The sequence below is a fragment of the Alternaria atra genome (genome assembly GCF_907166805.1).
Source record: "Alternaria atra isolate CS162 genome assembly, contig: 23, whole genome shotgun sequence".
NCBI lineage: Eukaryota > Fungi > Ascomycota > Dothideomycetes > Pleosporales > Pleosporaceae > Alternaria > Alternaria atra.
Genome location: NW_025091321.1, coordinates 4009231 through 4028472, shown reverse-complemented (window position 1 = coordinate 4028472; position 19242 = coordinate 4009231). Strand labels below are relative to the sequence as shown.

Below are 19242 nucleotides of genomic sequence, written 5' to 3'. Positions count from 1 at the left end.
AAATCGCTCAAAAGAATCGATGCGCCCACGACTGTCTCTGCGCATGATACAGGCAATGTCGCGCATGTTGTAGCATGCCATTTGGAAACATCTACACGACAACAACCGCTTAAAAAAGTGAAGAACTCCTCTACATGACTTCCCGTCGCTCTTGGAAAACCAATGGCATACCGATGCAGCTAGTAAAAGCATCACCATAGCATACGCTCAACTAAAGAACAGAAGAAGATGTACAGCAAAAAAAAGTTGACCAGATATGCTAGAAACCAAACATGGTTAGGGAAGCTCCACAAAATTCTACTTATGAGCTAAGACTACCCGCCGTTCGTTGAAGAAGTCGACGATGAAAAGCAAGACATTCCCGAATCTTGCTGACTACTGTGGCGGATATGAGTAGTTTGGAGCACTTGAGGGGTAATAGGACGCAGTGTTGGTCGGGAAATTCGTGAAGTTCATAGCTCCCCCCCAGTCATAAGACTGGTCGTTGTCGCTTATCATGGCTGGTCCAGCCCAGCTATTGGTGAATGTTTGAGCACCGTCAATTTCCATCGCCATCCTAGCCGCATGCAAATCGTGTGGTCTTGCGGTCTGCCAATCTGAATAGACGGTGTGTATTGGAACTGATGCATTGCCTGATATATGGTTGTGATTGGGACCGGTCTCAAAACTAGTTCTTGCTGTAGGTATAGTATGCTGCAGTGGGTTACCGTACTGATATGATGGATAGCTTGGTGGGGAGGTGTGTGCTCCAAAACGTGAGGTGGGATTCGAATCATAAGATGGCGTATTTGTTTGATGTCCATAGGCCGAGGCGTGGGTTGCCGGAGGTGTTTGGACTCCATTCCGATTGACGGCAGTGAAGGAACTTTGTACTACGGGATGTTGGTTAGATCTGTCATCAGACACCCCTTGTATCTCATGCTTGACTGGAGAGGTGCTGGCAGGTAGGGTACGTTCTGCGGAATCTTCGTCATGCGTAAGTCTGGTATCGGCAAGATCTTTGTCTTTGGTGGACCATTGGCTATTATTGTCGGTGGAGATATCACCGAATTGCTTGTGAGATCTTTCGAAGAATTGTGCGTAGTCTTTCAGTCCACTGCTAGCGATACCGTCGCTGGAGTTACTCTTTGGGGAATCGTCGACTTGGCCACTCAACTCCCTATACTTCTTCTTTTCACGACGATAATATCGTTGCCACTCGGCCAGTTGAACAAGCCACGAGCGAGCCATCTTGAAGCGACTCAAAATACGAAGTAGGAAGCCGTTGGCGATATCGTGGGCTCTGGGACTCAAACGGGATGAAAGAACGCTGTCGGGATCCATGTGAGGGAAATAGTGGCAGTATATAGCTAAACTGATCAGCACCACACGGCCAGAGGAGTGAGATGAACTTACTGCCTATTCCTACAGCAAAACAAGAGAAAGCTACCGTCGGTGTTTGAACTAGATTGCTATGAACTCTCGAAGTTTCAATGGTATGGAGTAAATGTGTAAAGTCGACGCAGGCTTTCCAACAATCCTTGGCTTGCTTTATCCAGTACTCCGGATCCGGAGGTTTCTCATCAATCAGTGGCTCGTCCAACGGACCGCGAGGATATGTTAATGTCCATGGTGACGTGGGCATATACTCTCTGTAAAGCCAAACAAAACATAAAGTGTACATTGCGTGTATCGAGACGTACTTTCCCGGTTTGTTGTATATACGATCCTCGGTGTTGTCTTGGGTAAGCTGGAGGTGGTCAGGAAGGTCGCGCTTCAGCTGCTTAAGTTTATCTTCTAATTTCTTGAAACCTGTCGTTGAGCGCCATGGCGGAGTTTTGCCTTCTTGTCTACACATTGTCAGCGAGACGTTGCAGCGATACAATTAAGACGCGACATACCTTCGGCCCCGTTTGCAAGACCACTGCGACACTTCGCCGAATATCACAACAGCTTTGATGTACCATGTGAGTTCTGCCTCATGCTCACCTATCTCCCACTTCCCACCGTCTAGTGGATCGGCCTGAATAGACCCGCTATGGTCGTTACGACGACGCTCAGTATGCTCATTCCATTCTTTCCTCCGTTGTTCATATGCCGCATCGTCTTCGCCCAACAGCCTTGTCCGTGCTTTCCTTCCAAAATTGAAAGCACCATCGCTACACACAAGTTGAGTTCTTTGGAATTGGTCAGGCGTGAGCATCCTTGGTCGATCCTCTCCCCAGCTCAGATAGCAATCCATGAGGCAACAACTCCAAAAGGTACGGCGCTGGGTTTCGCGAAGAATAAATTGATCCTTCTCAGAGAGACCCTTCTCACAATCTCTCAGTGGTGCAGGCAGCCCCTTGTCATCCACATCTAGATGCGGGTAACCTAGGCATATGGCGCATCTAATAGCAAGACCAATCTTTATCCAGCCCTCGGTACCTTGCAAGTTAGTCCATTCATAGTAGCCCAGCATGAGCAGTGTTTGAATTTTCTCAAGAGTTGGAAAGCCGAAGATTTCCGTACCCATCTGAGTGCGCGTAGCCTGGGCATAGAACTCAGCAGTCTTGATAGGGTCATTTCCTGTCTGCTGCACGAGCTTGTCGTGGAAGCGAGCAGTCTGAGTAAGGAAGGCTAGCAATAAAGGGGGATATATCTGAGGCGTTTGAGCCTGGGTCGGAGTCTTGGCATCAGATGAGCTGTCGGTAGATTGTGGTTGTTGTACTGAGCTCAAGAAAGTCCTCTTGTGTAAGAAGGGAAAGTCAGTAGAGAAGTGCTTGTCGTAAATATCAAATAACTCCTCCCAGACCTGCGGCGTAAGCAGGGGCGATTGGAGAGCGTCCTCATATGTGCCTAAGCCTTCTACTGAGCGTTGTGCTGTACTCGATGTGGGTGCTAGCAACTTGCGCCGCTTCTTAGGCGGGGCCTAGGAGTGTCAGCACTAGTTCACGTGACTTGGACCAGCACATGTACTCGGCGATAAGGATATGCATGCACAGCGATTGCTTGAGTATTCAGAGGCACTAGAAGGGGATGACTTACATCAAAGTCGGCAGTGCTGTCACGACGCACCGACCCGGTAGTGCTCGCGACAGCTGCGTGGTCCCAGGTACAGTCACGGTTGGTGTTTGCGCAAGCCTTGCACGTCGTACCTTGACCCGTGTTTTCGCATTTGGTCTTGCTTCGGCGACATCTGGTGCATGCAATCTGCGAGCGCATGCCTCGTTTTCCGGAAAGCTCAGCACTGCCGCCGCTGGCATCAAGGGGACCCGGAGTCTGCTGCGGAGACGCCTTGACTGTGGACGGAGATAGCTGGGTTAGGGGAGATTGAAGTTGCTGGTGCTGTCCGGGAGGAGATGGTGGCCGTTGGGGCGGTCGTTGTTGTGAGTAGGTAGGCACTGCAGTTAGCCGCGGTGCATTCTCTCCAGTCATGGGAGGATGCGCGACGGCGCCCAGCTCAGGCGGTGCGCGAATTTTGGCGATGAATTCTAGAGGGTTTCAGGGAGTGGCTTGATAAGAAACGGCGACGTCGAGGCTGCGCGCGTCTTGTTGTTCGAGTCTCTTCGGGTGACGTTGCTGCGATGTGCGGGCCGGAGAGTTGGCTATGCCAGCCGGAAGCGCCAGTCCAAGGCTGGGGCCGATGATTACCAGAAGACGACGACAGGATGCAAATGCAGGCGGGCGTTGTTATGCAATCGTCCCGTATTCCAAAGGCACAGGTAGCGCAATCTGCGGTCGCTCGGATCGTGTGGTTTCAGAGTCGGTGCTGTCTGGCCTCTGACGGATGATGCTGCGGGCACACGGGTATTAACGTTGGACTTTCCCTTCCGACGGAACGATAGCAACTTGGCGTTGGTCCTTGCAGTGCTGCCATAGCATACCTAGGTATTTAAGCGATCGCTTCATCCGACAGACTTACCAGTCACCGTGTTCTATCTGCCGGTCTGCCGTCATGAGCTTATGCTTACCCTTCCAGGCACTACGACACGACCCAGTTGTTGGCCGGCGCGCGGTCGTGGCAGCAACATTACAGTTCATCAGCGGCCCGGTTAGAACCATCACTTCTTCACCCATGCCGTCTGGTCCGAGTCTCTCAAACGCCCCCATCTTCTGCTTGTCCCAGCAGGTGAGCTGGCGCACACAGAACAGGTGCTGACACGTGGGTGGGCATGCACGCAGTACTAAGATCCTGCAATGCCTTATGGCGCACCTACAAATACGCCCAGTCGATTGCGTTTGGCTGTAAGCCAGGCGCTTCACCGTCAACTTACCCTAGTCCCCTAGGACCGGGTCCATCATCGCCAGCGCACGTCCCGCATGGGGGTATGCAAGGCTCCGAACGGTGCAACATCTTCACATGATGCGAGCTTCTCGTCCATCTATTGCCCCATCGAGTCGACTACGCATAATACTACCTATGATATGTTCTGACCTTGTTGGCCGGTAGACGCAGCCTCGTTGTCTTACCTCTGCGGGTTCGAAAGTGGCATCAATCTCGATTGCTTAGCCTTAGCATTTGCCTTCTTGCGGGCAGAATCATCGACATGCATTCGAGCGACGCCGCATCTCAACGACATTGTATATGAAAAATGCCAGGGATCTATGACTACCCATGGTGCGCCGCAGTCATACGTCAGGCCAAATGGGACATGATTCTATTTCGCCACTGTTAACGAACTATGTCGCGCATGCGCATGCGACCAAGTTCAGCCTGACATTGATGAGTGAGATTATCTGCATGTGGCCGAATCTGGATATTGCTTGATCGGTGTAGAACCTTGCGTCTTATCTGCCATCGGGGGATTAATGTCGCACCCATTGCGCCTCCGAAATTGTGGTACATGAAGTCTTGAAGTTAGATTTGAGCACGCTCGTTCATTCCATACGGTAGCCAGGCGATTTCAAGTGCATTTTTGTTGGTCATTCCAACTTTGGAAAGTCGCCGGCTATCTTCAGCCTTATGCACCTGGTGTGCGTCTAGTCATTGAACCTTATGTCAGGCAACTACAGCCTCTCTTTACTCCTTCTTCGAGTAGCCGTCTTGACCTTGGCAAGATCTTGGCTAGGGCTGGCATCGACCTTGATTGTGGGCTCCTTCATCTCGACTGACCTGGATTCTGACAAAGACAAGACAACAAAGGAGCGCGCGGTCAGAGCTGACTTCTTGGTAAAAGATGGGAAACTGAAACCGAAAGATGGAACAGCGATGTTCTCACTTTATTATCGTTAGAGAAGTTCCAATACCGAGACAAACTGAAAATACTTACGCCTCGTCGGGCGTCTTCACGTCCGTCCAAGACGACTTCGAGGACGGCTCAGTAGCCCAGCAGGAGTTGCCGAGTCCAGGCATGACTTTTGTCTATCAGGTATCAGTACTGCATATCACATACCATAATCCTTTGTCAATAATTCTACTTGACTCGATTCGAGGTGTAGTAGTCGGTCGATATAGTGATCGTTGTGTCTTGGTTGTCGAGATGTCGCTGTAAGTAGCAAGAAGGAAGCAAAGTAGCAAATTTGGTAGGAATATATGCGCCCAGCGTCTCCTAAATTACTCATCTGCACCTCGAAAATGACATCAAAACTAGGCGAAGGTATCCGTGGTCACGCAGAAATAGAGTGCAAGAAGAAAGCTATCAATGTGATCAAGTAGCCTTTCATACCGGCAGGGAAGGCAGAGAGTTTGCTATAGGTAATTATGATACTTTCATGCACGGGTATTCCAAGGTGAAAAAGCGATCAAAATTATGTATATTTGACCATCTTCATGTGGCCTCGATCCAATACTACATCTTTGCACCTGGTTGACTACTCAACACGACTTCTCCATCTTCGCTATTCTTGGAACACCCTCGGCGTCGCAATTCCCGCCTGCTAACATAGCATCCTACCACTTCTCAATAGCAGGCCGGAGGTCGATCTCCCAGGTGAAATTCGTCTTGGGCTGCGTATGCAACCACCAGTAATCATTCGCAATCTGCAAACACGCATTAACACACATTCCCCATGACCTTGCAAGTCCTCAAAGTCAGTGCAGAACGGAAATTACTCACGGCATCAGCGCTCAACTTTGCCTCCTTGGGCATATCCTTCAACCACTCCCTCGTCCTCGGAATATCAATAACCCCATCAATAATCGCATGCGCAACATGCACGCCCTGCGGTCCAAACTCCCTCGCAAGACTCTGACTCAACGCTCTCAACGCCCATTTGCCCGTCGAAAAACTCGCCATTTGCGCATTACTCTTCACACTTGCCGTTGCGCCTGTGAAAATCAGACTGGGTGGGTGTTCTGACTTTTGTTCCACGCCCTTCAACAGTAGGGGGAGAAAGGACTGTGAGAAGAGGATTCCACCCATGGCACTTACGCCCAAGCTTCCCTCGAACGTCTCAGCAGGAATCTCGAGAAACGGTTTCCGCATAAATGGGCCTGAGGCGTTGAAAATTGCTGCTGCGGCAGCTACATCCTGGCCAAATTCTTGCTTGATGGCGGATACGGCGGATGCTAGGCTCGAGGCGGAGGATACATCGGTGCTGATACCGATTGCCCTGCCTGGAAATTTGGCGTACGAAGTCAGTATATGTCTCACGTGTGAATTGTACGAGAAAATCGCTCACCACCAGCTCCATTGATTTCCTGGGCAAGAGGCTCGTAGTTTTCTGGTTTGCGGGCGAGGAGTACGACGGGGTAATGGGAGGAGAATTTGCGGGCGACGGAGGCACCGGTTCCAGGGCCGACGCCGGCGATTATGGCGATGAGTTTGGATGTCATGGTGTTGTTGTTGTTTGGGGGTCAGAACTTGATATGTGTGTGTATGCCCTACCAAGTTTGAGACGAATGTGTTGTTGTAATTGACAACGAACGTGACGATCGATCTTATACTTTAATTCTTTACTGCAGTCCTCGGTACCTTATAAATTATGTTTAGTAAACTACCAAGTGGTGCCATGTTGGAGACTGATTGCATAACTGCGGAGATAGCTGGAGCGCGAGGTGCGTCATGATTAATAAGCCACCCCTCTTTCACTTATACACCATTCTAACCCTCTTATTCACAGACAAGAAGAAATGATTTGACGTAAATTCGTTGATGCATTGTTAGAGTTCTATAACAATAACCATATCTTGGTCGTGGCCTCCCGTCTACGCCCTGCCCGCCCTACCCACCTGGATCATCTCCCCAGTAGGTTTGTCGTCGCTCCTTAGAACCGGCCAGCTGGCTCCGTCCGCCTTGACTAGCGTCATCTCGAGTTTTGTGCCAAGTATCCTGAATTTGCTCTCCTCTGGTTTGATGGTCGAGAAGAGGGGGAACTCGGTCTGGTAACGCTTGCTGTCCATTGTAGGTAGATCGAGTTTTACGTGTGTGGGTTGGAAGTCGACGACAGCTGTGGCTTTGTCGATCTTCTTGAGGTATAGGGAGGCGACAACTGAGGTTGCGGTTTGGTAGTAATCGTGTCTGGTGTTGTAGTCAGTAGCTGGTCTTGAATGTGCCTCGATGGGCAGGGTAGAGGGGACGTACCGAACTGTCTCTAGCTTCTCCTCGCCTTCTTTCTTCTTGCCACTACCTACGAACAGATGTCTATCCTTTGTCTTGCAGCCCTCGATCTTCATGAACTGATCAAACTCCATTACCCTCCTCTTACAGCAACTCCAACCCTTGCTGCCCTCGTGGAAGATGGGCGCACCGGGGTGATGTATGCAGCTCTCGCCTTCCCTGTTGCCTTCTTTGTATACGGCACCGCATCCTTTCCGCCTGCATGTCGAACCCTCCTTGATCGCTATACTCGGATCGTCGTCTTCGGACTCTGGCGGTGGGGCGGGCGAAGCTGTGGGCTTGGGTGTGGCTTGTGCGGTAGGTAGTCGAGGCGCAGGCGCAGGGAGGGATTCCTCGAGCGAACCCAGGTTGACTTGAGTGCCATTGGGTACGTCGGGCGCCTCGACAGGCTCTGGCTTGGGTGTGTCGTCTACGTCAGAGTGCTTGCCTTTGGTGCATGGCTCGATTGCGAGGAACTCGTCAAAGGTCAAGACGCGAGGTTTACAGCATTCCCAGCCTGTACAATCGCATCAGCATCTCTTTTGCAACCCTTGTGGACCGGCTTGTGCTGACCTACCTTTCTGCCCCTCATGGAATTTGGGTGGGCCTGGATGGTAAACACACTCCTCGTTCTCGTCTTCGTACGTCTTGCCACAGCCCTTGTGAACACACTTCTTCGCCATGATAACAATTTGTGTAGATACGCGCCTAAAGAATGGTGCAAAGGTCGAATGCGCGTTACTCTAGGTGTTGCGATGCCCCAGATTTTGTTCCGCTGCTCGGAATATTCTGGAAATCAGCAGCGGTCATGTCATAGGGTCCAAGCGCGAAGCTTAATTCTGGACCTTGAAGCTTTCGCATCTTTGGAATCACGGCGCATCCACCCAATCCTGGTCGTCTGTACTGCACCTTCATAGCAATCGTTATTGAGTGTGTGGGTTGTCAATAAGTCGCCAACATGTTTCGCGCCACGTCCCGTCTGCTCGCTTGCCGCATCACCTTCTTCACGCGAACGCCATGCGGCCTCTGCGACACAGCGAAAGCCGTTGTGCACAACGTCAGGGCGAAGAGACCTTTCGAGTACGAAGAAATCAATGTCATGGATTCCGGTCAAGAGAAGTGGAAGAGCTTGTACGAATTCGATACCCCGGTGGTAAGCCGACCTGGACATTGCCTATATATGGACAACGCACAGAGTACCTGAATGTTCAACTAGATCCACATCGATAAGGCCGAAGCTAAGGAGACGACTGCATCATCGCTGAAGCTCATGCACCGCTTCAAGGAAGAAGAGGTGACAAGAGCTATGGATGAAGCAGAGAAATCGTAAACCATCACCAAATCTACCTGAAGCCAAAACCTATCGCGTATTCCGTATAGTTCGCTTCGTTTTGCGACCTGCTATTTCGATTGCGCATGTTGGGAAAGCGCTTTGACTCGCCTGGTTGCTTGGTCGAGCAGTGATACATGTCGTCGGTCATGATCGTCTGGTAGGCTTTGTCTCTTCCGTTTCTTTCATCGCCCTTGTGCATGTCCCTATCTAATCATGCCTTTCTTCTTCTCGCTGCTCGACCAACTGCATGTCTTCCACCACCTGCCACCCATCCCCTTCCTGCTCCACTACCACAGTCTTAATCCTCTTTCTACCCCCGCTCGTACCTGCAATACCACCATACCCCATCTGATTTGACACTACCAGCTTACCCGTCGCATTATCCCGAAACGCACAACTGTAATGCGTATGTCCAAAAGCCCACATCTTGACAGCCGCCGACCTCCAACACATTTCCTTCGACAAATCAGATACAAATCCTGAATTTATCGAACTAGCCTCATGCTGTGGATGGGTCGCACGGGTATCGATCGTAGGACAGTGATGTGTCAAGACTATTATGCTTCGATGCGGTTCAGTCCTTTGAATAAGCTCGACTTGCGCGTTGAGCCATTGTACATCGCGGGTATGCTCTGTGCAGCTTCTCTCAAGTGTCCAGTCCTGTATACCCTGCTCTTCTCTGTAATCTTTCATTCTGGAACCGACCTCAGCGGCTTGATGTGGTTGAATACTGCTCCATAGTGTGCAGCCTAGTATTGTTACTTTCTCGTTGAGGTCGTATCGATCGCGAGAGAGGAGGTGAAAACGACCACCAAAGTTTTGTCTTGCAGTCGCCTCGAAGCTGCGCATATGCTCGACACCCTTTTCGAGAGTCGTCTGGTAGGCTTCGTGGTTGCCTAGGACATAGAAGATGTGGCAATCACGGTTTTTCTCGAGAAGATTCCGCAGAAACACGAAAAGGCCATCGTGTATGACCAGGCCTATGTCGCCGAGCAGGAATAATACGGTGCCGCTGACCTCGAGGTTAATGTGTGAGTATTGTGGGTTTGTGATGGGAGTCTCCAGATGGAGGTCGGAGATGATCTGGAGTTTTGGGGCGAGGAAAGTCATGACAGAGAGACATATACTATGAAAACGATTGTTTAAGCGGGATGTCCTTCTTATATGGATCCACGCGATGCGCTAGTAATTGGCTTGTACTTTGATAGTGGGGTCCTTTGCTAACCAATCGACGACTAGTCAACAGGGTGCATCATGCTCAGATACGATCCCGAAAGAACGAGCTTCTCCGCGAGTATAATAGTACACCAATTCTTTAACTATGAAGAGTCCGAGCAGCGCTGGACAGGCACCTCAACATACAACTCCCCCACAGAAACCCCTTTCCTCTCTTTCCCATCCAACCCATACCACCCACTCCACATCCCCGCTACCCCCCTCCCAACATCCTTTGCAAACAAGAAATCTGCTCGAAATCCACTCTCCTCATCCGCATCAGCCGTCGCAGTACCGCTCCATAGTCTCGTTCGCTCTACCGGCCAGCCTCTTTCATCAACCTCCTTCTCTTCAATCTCAACGACGCGCTCAGCTACGATACGATACTGCTCCGGGTCCCAAAGGCCTTCGCGGGCGAGTTTGCGGGAGAGGAGTGCGATGGCTTCACGGCGTGTGGCAGGATGGCGGCAGCGGAGGGCTGTGTAATACAAGGCTGGGACTAACAATGTGTCGAAAGTGAAGTTTGCGGCGGCGCCTGTATGAGAACGTTGCGTTTGCGTACGAGTCACGATGTTCATAGTGTTATTGATGAGAAGTGTTGCGTGGTAGATGATGGCTTCGAAGCTGTCGAGGTGCGTGTCGAAAGACATCTGACATGCGTCGTGCGCGCAGGCTGTTGCTGTATACGTCGCGTGATAACCGATTTTTAACGCACTGATCGCAAGTTCGTCGTCCTCCGACATATTTCTTGTATTTTCTTGGAAGACGAGCAGAGCTTTGAGCCAAGTTTGGTGACAGGACAAGATGTAGGTTTGACGCTCGCGGTCCGATGCCGATGGTTCAAGGCCTTGGAATATATTGATAGCCATATCACGCGCAAGAAGGATTGACGCATTCCTGATCTCACAGTACACAAGACGAGCTTCGCGAGTACTGGTGAAGTCTTGCATGTGTACGTGCTTTAGTGGTGTGGGATGAAGGAAAGCGAATTCCGTATCCACGTCCACACCATACAACAGCGCCGATATCAGACCCTGGGTGAAGACCGGAACCAGCGTTCTCTCAATCATATTTAGCGGTCCGTTGACACCGTTAGGTCTCAGCGCAGTATCAGGTAACGAAGAAGATGCGCTAATGCCATGTTTTCTCCGCAGTTCGGAAACAATACAAAGGCCATTTCGCATATGAAGCAGTGCGTTTTGCATCTCAGCTCGTAGGAACTCTATGCAGGCGAAGAGGAGACAAGTCACCAGCCCTGTTTCTGGTGCGTAGGATGCCTCGGTCATGCGGGCTACAAGACATCTGATTGCTTTATTGTAGTATAGACCGAACTGGCGGCCGCTTTCTGTGTTGTTCATTGCGGGAAACTGGCGCGCTTGTGCTAGACTGCCGCATTGGTGTTGGTTTAGATGAGCGAGGGCTATCATGGCGTTGCGGACAGTGGGCTCGGCATGAGCCATTTGAAGTACTATTCCACACCAGAACTCGGTGTCGAATCTGCCGGATAACATCGGTCCGACGTGGTAGTAGTAGAACTCCAGATAATGTACATTGTCGTAACTAGAGGATAGCGATATTGTGGCTCGAGGTCCTCTCGATGGCCCTAGGGCGTAACTGATGATTTGAGTCTGGTAGTCATGCTTCAGTCGACTGTAACCATCACATTTGCGGCCAGTTTTGGTACATCTAGCAGGGTAAGCATGGTAGTCCTTAAGTCTGCGTGTAAGGAAGCTTGCCTGCTTACTTGAGGCAATCAGGCCGTTTCTCGTCGCACTTGACGCGGCGTTTCCTGGTTTCTGTTGGCAATTCATCACCGGATAACACAAACTCCATCATCATACTTGCACGTCTTGCATCCGGTCTTTACTTTGGGGCTGTATCTGCGAGGATGTTGAACCGAACCGGCAACAGCGGTTGACAACATGGTAACCTCACCCGTTATGATGAAGGACCACTACCTTGAGTGATGATTACATTTCTCAATATGATAAAAGTGAACCTTGCGATGGCCGTAGCGCGTTGGTGTTGATGACACGAGATAAAAAGCTCCACAAATCCAGTAGGGCGCAAGGGTCGTACCTGCCGCGAAGACCCCAAGCGCCCTTGACTCACTTCGTACATAGATGGATCCACACCATCATGCTTCGCAACCAATATAAAAATGAACTTCCATTGCGTGCGTCTCCAAAACAAGGAGAACCTTTAAACAATCGTCGTGTCAACGCAGAAAAGGTGTATTGCCGTTCCCCATAAACCCACATAGCCTAGCGCGTCCCGTTGTGGGGTAACTCTCTCCAACACGGCAATACCCCTCTCGTAACTACAAAAGCCATGACGATATCGCACGCCCTACGCAGAACCACTTTGTCAAAAGCATTTGTACCGACATCTCAACCACTCTTCAAGCGTCCTTGGATCCCTTTCTCTTATAACAGCCTGTCACCCTTTTACTCGCGCAACATGAACACCCTACAAGAAGCAAGCCGGATATACAAGGCCTTCCAGAAAGGAGGACCGACATTCGGAGGATGGCAGGTAATTCATATTCGAGATGGAATTAGCTCTTGTTTAAAGTGACTAACGAAGTGTTAGATGCTCCCAGGGACAAACCACGCCCGGGCAATTGCCCGTTCAGGCGTGGACTGGATATGTGTCGATACAGAACATGGCAACATCAACGACAGCCAGATGCATGAAGCCGTTACAGCTATAGCACACGCAGGTGTGAGCCCTCTTGTCCGCATCGCAGCGAACGAGCCATGGATGGTAAAGCGTGAGTTACATCCCGCACCTACTTCTACGTCTCGCATCTACATGTCAACTTCCCTCAGCATCTCCACGCGACAGCTAACACATCCACAGGCGCCCTCGACAGCGGTGCCCACGGCGTCATAGTCCCGCTAATCTACACTGTCGAAGACGCCAAAAAACTCGTCTCCTCCGCCAAATTCCCACCTGAAGGAACCCGGGGTTTCGGCTCCCCCCTCCCCACCCAATGTTTTTCAAACGAACCACTAACCTACTACCTCCGCCACGCAAACAACACGCTCCTCACAATTGTGCAGATAGAAACCGCCTCTGCGCTAGCCAGTTGCCGGGAAATTGCGGCTCTACCAGGCGTAGACTGTTTGCTGATTGGGCCGTTTGATCTAGGTAATAACATTGGCCATCCTATCTTGACTTCGACTATGGATAAGGAGCTGGAAGAGGCGATTGAGAGGATCAAGGAGGCAGCGCATGCGGAGGGGAAGAAGGTGGCTATGTATTGCAACTCGGGGGAGGATGCGAGGGGGTATGCGGAGAGGGGTTTTGATATGGTTAGTGTGCTGACGGATCAAATGGGGATTACGGGGGCATTTGAGAGGAGTTTGGGGGTGGCGAGTGGGAGGGTTGAGGGGAGTGGGGTCAAGGGGGTGAAGGGGTATGATGGGAAATAGAGCTAGGGAGGTATTAGTTAAGTTGTCTATATGAGGACACATGCTACTCAACTGCGAGAACCAATATGTGTGGAGACGATCTGACGAGGCCTGCAGTGTTGTTTCGAGGATCACAAAAGCGTGGTGTGACGGCTTTCGGTGCCCACTTCGAGACATAGGCGAAGGAATTGCGCCATTGTCTGCTGGAATCGATCTCTGAAGCTTTCGCAAGTGGTCATTCAAGTGCAGCCATGTGCGCTCTCGGGAATGATACGGTGCGAAGATGGCTTTCTAGAGGCGAGGATCTCTGTCGAAGCTTTTGTGCATGCGCCGCGATCGGTGATGCGCCTCATCGCGTTCAACACTTGCTGTTGCGATCTCGGTGGTGAGTTTGGGTGTTTTTGGGGTATCGATGTCAAAACATAGACGGGTCGAACATACTCTCCATCAAACCAGACTATTACACCGTATCGTGACACATGGAAATTAATTATTGTCACGCAAAGCAGAGTCACGAGACTTCCCAGGTGAGCCATCGTCCATCGATCATGCGTCTAGATGCGTGAACACGCGATACCAAGGTTCATTCTCTCACCATGATCCAACCCATACTTAACGTCTACCCCGCGCCGGCACAGCTTCTGTCACCATGCCTGCCAGCTGGTATGGAACATCTTCCAGACTCGAACTCCTCCAACAACGGCATCCCGCACCAACCAATGCCGTGACTTCAACTCGTCATCTCCACCAATTGCCCAATATCCGGCGAGGTATCTGGCGATACCGTGTTCAAGGCGATACGAATTCTATAATATGCCAATTGCTCAGATGCACCTCCCTCTTGAGACAATCGCTTGACTCCCCACCACATAAATCACAGATTTCTAATTGGTATGTTCCTTTCCAGATACCCATACCATCTTGGCAACGTTCTTCTTAAAGCGTTGCCTGTGCTTAGCTGAACATCCTCGATCGCGCTCGCCCACTTCAGCAGGCTCGCTTCGCTCCAAGCCGTTCCCATCAACGCCAGCCCAAACGGCATACCAGTACTCGAGTGTACACCAGCTGGCAGAGTGATCATCGGGTAGCCAGCTTGCGCAGCGATTTGGTAGGTTTGACCAACATCCGGAGGTACAAGCAGTGCATCAAGCGGGCGGCCGTTGTTTGCGAGCGCAGCATCGATACCCTCTTCACGAGTACTGCGTTGCGTAAACGCAAGTGCTTGATAGTATGTTTCGTTCATCAAGCCTTTGGACTCCAGGGAAGCAAGAAACCCATCTTGGCCAGAATAAAATCCAGGGATGCCCAGCGGCCAGGGGTTCCCTCCCTCAGTACCGTCATTCGCGTAGTTGTAAGCTACAATGTCTTCCAAGCTGCGGATGTTGGTGTTTTCGAGCTCAGAGAGATATTGTTTGATGTTGTTGTAGAAGTCGACCTTCACGACGGTGTACTCAGACTCGTTCGCATAACCGCGAGTACTTCCATAATCCCAATCCCAGCCATCCGGCGATACAATTGTTTTGTAATTGGGCAGTTCGGTGTTGTTGATGACTGTACCACCGGCACCTTCGATCAGTGTAATGATGGACAGTAGTTGAAATTTTTGTTCCTCATCAGCATACACCCAGAAACTGCTCCAGGGTAAACCAAAGGTTGCATTACGTAGCGAAGAGCGATCTGTCAGAAACTGCAGATAGCCTCCATCTGGAGTCTTGCCTTGCTGTGCAAGCGTGTAGTTGTCGCGTGCATCAACTCCGTAGATGGCGTCAAATGCATAGGCAGCGTCGCGAAGCGTCCTCCCAAATGTGCCTACAGTGTCCTGGTGGATGCTCTCAGGGATCACGCCAGCTCGTGATGTGAGCCCAACCGTAGGCTTTATGCCGACTAAAGCGTTGCGCTCTGCTGGATTAATGACACTGCCGTCTGTTTCAGTACCTGCTGACTGTTAGAGCAATGCCAGAAAGAACGCGCTGTGGTCTTAGCTTGCCTAACGAGAAAGTGACAACATTGGCAGCCACCGCTGCTGCACTTCCCGAACTGCTCCCACCAGGATTCAGAGTTAAGTTGTACGGACTTCGCGCCTGGCCGCCTCTTGGTGAATAGCCTTCCGAGTAATTGTTCGACCGCATGTCGGCCCATTCGGACAGGGTCGCTTTGCCCATCAAAAGCGCCCCAGCTTCTCGCAGCTTAGCAACGACATGCGCGTCGCGAGGTACCACACTCCCCATCAACATCCAACTTCCCGCTGTAGTCTCCATCCGGTCTTTTGTCGCGATGTTATCTTTGATGATGAATGGTACACCATGTAATGGTCCTCTCACTCGACCCGCCGCGCGCTCGGCGTCAAGAGCAGCTGCTATACTCTCCGCATCCGGATTCAGCTCGATGATAGAGTTGATGTATTCGTCCACTTGGTAAACTCTGTCCAAGTAGCACTTCAAGAGCTGAACGGACGTTAGGGTGCGATCTTCCAGGTACCTTTGCAATTGATCGATCGTAGCTTCTTCAAGTTGAATGCCTAAGCATATCGGCATGGGGAACAAAGCGGTTGTTTCCGCTGCATCTTGAGGTGGAAAGAAATAGGGATAAGGCTGGTGCAGCGGGTTAACATCCAGTACACACGTCGTGTTTGTGCCCACGTTGCATGCAACTCCTAGTATCGCGCCGAGGGCGAGAACGGAGACGGACTTGATGATCATCTGGAGGGTCTTTGGTCAGATCGAACAACCTTACAGATGGTCCCGATGCCGTTATATGCAGTGCGGTGATGCTAGTAGCTGCGTCTTCCCATCCGCGTTATCGGGCGCGGGCCGAAAGCGGCCAGAGATAAGTACCTCATTAATCTGGATATGACATACAATCTCTCTGCGCAGTTCTTGTGGGCTGTGCCAGTGGTACGACTTGTCTGCAGTGGTAATGATGCGATGTGAGATCCGGGCGCGATGTATCCATGGATGACGTTTCCCACAGCAAGAGTGGGGGGGTGTTGATTGGCGAAGTGACCTACGTAACCCTTCGCTTGGTAGGTTAAGTTAATTAATCCGACAAATTGGCGATCAATGAAATAGCTCCCTCTCTGGCATGGACCATTGAGCCTGGAACGGTTGACAGTAATTCCACACGTGTATACTCGACAACACATCACGACTGACGCTGTAACTTGTAGCCTATGGACTACCATGTCCTTGTGTATGTCAGCTGATTTGGAAAATCCATAGAAAGCGTATTGTGAACTCTCCCACCAAGTTTGTTCCTCTTGTTAGAGGTTCAGCCCTGTACTGCGACCACAAGAAGGCTCCAAACACGTCGTTAGTCTCGGGCAACTCCAACTTTCTCTCCAGTCTCCGTATTCTTCCTTAGAGGTGAAATATCATTGGTTCCAGCGGGTTCCAGCGAGTTCCAGCGTATACCAACTAGATAGGTCACGATACAAAGTTGTCCCGTTTAGTGACCGCTTGTGGCCTAGATAGTCAGCTTGTTATCTGACAAATGTTGTTCGACACTCATGTTTCGTACCTCAAGCCTCCAATCAAGCTGTTGAAAGCTGCAACAAGCTGCGGAAATTGAGAATTTCGAAACTTCATCAAGTCCTCAGCCCTCTGGTCTTTCTCGTTCTTCAAATCGACATCCAAGTCTTCAAGAGTTACTGCGGAGAGTATTTCCAGAGTATCATAGTCGCCTTTTCCTGCCGCACAATGAAGAATGGTCTCACCACGGAAAGAGGCCGCGTGATTATTCGCCTTTTGTTCGAGTAGCAATTTCAGTACACGCTGACTGTTTGAGTTAACAGCCCTTAGCAGAGGGGTCCATCCGTTCTTATCACGAGTCTCGATGTCGGCGCCGCGTTGCAGAAGCACGTTGGCACTGCTTACATGGTCATACTCAGCAGTTGCTGCTAGGGCTGTCCATCCGTAGTTGTCTTTTTCGTCAATGGGTAAACCGTCATCCAGAAGCGGCGTCAGATAGTCCTCGTCGTCTTTGTAGTATGCTGCATAGTGTAGAGCAGTAAACCCTAAGGTACTCTTCCAGAGGACATAGGCACCATGTGCCAGGAGAAGTCTGATGCATCTGGGTGACTTTGCCCGTACGCTACGCAATAGCGGCGAGTTTCCCGTTGCACAGCTAATATTCGGATCTGCACCGAACTCCAAAAGTATTCGTACTGATCCTTCATCGCCTCTTGCTGAAGCCCAAATCAATGGTGTCCGGCCCTCTGAGTCCTGCTGGTTGATCATCGAGGTGGACGATTGTAATTCTGCTCGCAAATCCCGCCTGACTGCGTTGAAGATGATCTTATGGAGAGTGGTGAACTGCTGCTCTTCAAACCAAGCTGAGTTATACTGCAATGAGAAAACGGAACGAATTTCGTCCTCAGTTTGAGTATCTGCGTTCTGTGCCAGTACAATATCCCATGCTCTATCCAAAGCGGAGCTAGTTTTGATTAGCAAGCAAGCCAGAGGATATCAGAGTAACTTACACGTTTGATCGATTCTCCACGCATGGATCAGCACCTTCGTATAAAAGAAGTCGACAGAGTCCTGTATGATATCCTTGAACAGCATACTATGGAATTTCAATTAGTTCCTGCGTGTCTCACCGAAGAACTTGAGGCTGTCAGGTACTTACACTAAGGACAGGTACGTTCCAATTGGCATTTACGTCAAGGGGGGAGGCCAATCTCTGCTCTATTAGCGACCTGGCTCCTTCAAGGCCTCCTATCTTAGTGAATCGCATGATGTCTGCATCATCGGGAACAATGCGAAGCGTCTTCAAGGACGTCTTCAACCCAACTTGTGGCTGCATAATCACAGTAAGGTACAAGATTCGACCAAAAAACCAGGAGGGAAGCCGATAAGTAACTCTCGCGATAGACAACAACCGCCGTGAGCAAGATGTCTCGGTACACAGACTCTTGTCCTTAGACGCTGCTGAGACGGTGATCGAGAATGACCCAAATAGGTGATCGTAAAGGGAAACTTTGAAACGGCGAGGGGCGTGACATCTGCAGATGCAGCCGAGGGGGCAGGCCGAACTTGCTTGTTGATATTCGCTTACAGTAACCCTCTGAAGAATCGGTTGTGGACCAATTGAATGATTATTATGACCAGCAACGATAGTTCCTGCTCGCGTGTTGTTACTTTGAGGTTTATCCCTCGTCTTATTGTAACCTTTGTCCAGACCTTTCATTTGAAGGTCGTTGTATATTGACCGGTGTGGGTGAAGAGGCTTGGTGGCGACATAACAAAGGAACTCCTCGAACTTCGGACATTCTTTGACAGGATGCACAAAGATGGAAATGTGACACATACAAGTTCGTCGGTATCCTTGTAAGACTCGAGACTGAGCTGAAGTGGTGAACTAAACGTGATATCGTGGTCGCTTCTTTTCGCTTGACTGGAGACTGACTTGTTGTCAGCTGTCGTAGAGATTGTGTCACTACACCCTGTCCAACGCTGGTTCTGCATTTGGTTGCACTGTATATTCAAGTTATCGCAACTTAATTCTGCGCGTAGCGTCATTCTGTTAGAGCGTTATTTCGCATAAATAACAGTGAACATACGGGTCTTTGAGGAGCTCAATGCCTGAGTTGCTTCGAGAACGACCTTCGAATGAAACTGCTGCAACTCATCCCCTGAGTACTTTATAATCTTCTTACGAAGCCGCTTCAAGGCATGCTCTTTCCCCTCGCCGTACATCGGCAGCATACTGATACCAAACAAACCTAACAGCGCATATGCTTCATCTTCTTTCCGCGTGGTCTGGCGGTTCTTCGTCCACG

The 19242-nt window shown here is 50.5% G+C and overlaps 7 protein-coding genes across 7 annotated transcripts; 2 read left to right on the top strand and 5 right to left on the bottom strand.

Moving 5' to 3' along the window:
* Positions 1-375: 375 nt before the first annotated feature.
* Positions 376-6736, bottom strand: ALTATR162_LOCUS4890 (uncharacterized protein; the record flags this gene model as incomplete). Its single annotated transcript, XM_043312506.1, has 9 exons — positions 376-1349; positions 1396-1631; positions 1683-1829; positions 1881-2890; positions 3007-3452; positions 4986-5179; positions 5232-5323; positions 6018-6517; positions 6583-6736. The coding sequence occupies 9 exons, from the start codon at positions 6734-6736 to the stop codon at positions 376-378; spliced, it is 3753 nt and encodes a 1250-aa protein (XP_043168441.1).
* Positions 6737-7108: 372 nt separating this feature from the next.
* Positions 7109-8182, bottom strand: ALTATR162_LOCUS4889 (uncharacterized protein; the record flags this gene model as incomplete). Its single annotated transcript, XM_043312505.1, has 3 exons — positions 7109-7421; positions 7485-8016; positions 8077-8182. The coding sequence occupies 3 exons, from the start codon at positions 8180-8182 to the stop codon at positions 7109-7111; spliced, it is 951 nt and encodes a 316-aa protein (XP_043168440.1).
* A 275-nt stretch (positions 8183-8457) lies between these two features.
* Positions 8458-8829, top strand: ALTATR162_LOCUS4888 (uncharacterized protein; the record flags this gene model as incomplete). Its single annotated transcript, XM_043312504.1, has 2 exons — positions 8458-8652; positions 8716-8829. 2 exons carry the CDS (start codon positions 8458-8460, stop codon positions 8827-8829), a joined length of 309 nt encoding a protein of 102 aa, XP_043168439.1.
* Positions 8830-9039: 210 nt separating this feature from the next.
* On the bottom strand, positions 9040-11749 carry ALTATR162_LOCUS4887 (uncharacterized protein; the record flags this gene model as incomplete). Its single annotated transcript, XM_043312503.1, has 3 exons — positions 9040-9958; positions 10291-11675; positions 11732-11749. The coding sequence occupies 3 exons, from the start codon at positions 11747-11749 to the stop codon at positions 9040-9042; spliced, it is 2322 nt and encodes a 773-aa protein (XP_043168438.1).
* A 758-nt stretch (positions 11750-12507) lies between these two features.
* ALTATR162_LOCUS4886 (uncharacterized protein) lies at positions 12508-13484 on the top strand (the record flags this gene model as incomplete). The annotated part of the gene is made up of 3 exons (XM_043312502.1): positions 12508-12582; positions 12640-12820; positions 12910-13484. The coding sequence occupies 3 exons, from the start codon at positions 12508-12510 to the stop codon at positions 13482-13484; spliced, it is 831 nt and encodes a 276-aa protein (XP_043168437.1).
* An 853-nt stretch (positions 13485-14337) lies between these two features.
* On the bottom strand, positions 14338-16162 carry ALTATR162_LOCUS4885 (uncharacterized protein; the record flags this gene model as incomplete). The annotated part of the gene is made up of 2 exons (XM_043312501.1): positions 14338-15398; positions 15538-16162. 2 exons carry the CDS (start codon positions 16160-16162, stop codon positions 14338-14340), a joined length of 1686 nt encoding a protein of 561 aa, XP_043168436.1.
* Positions 16163-16885: 723 nt separating this feature from the next.
* On the bottom strand, positions 16886-18266 carry ALTATR162_LOCUS4884 (uncharacterized protein; the record flags this gene model as incomplete). Its single annotated transcript, XM_043312500.1, has 4 exons — positions 16886-16925; positions 16980-17894; positions 17941-18026; positions 18090-18266. 4 exons carry the CDS (start codon positions 18264-18266, stop codon positions 16886-16888), a joined length of 1218 nt encoding a protein of 405 aa, XP_043168435.1.
* Between the last annotated feature and the right edge of the window lie 976 nt (positions 18267-19242).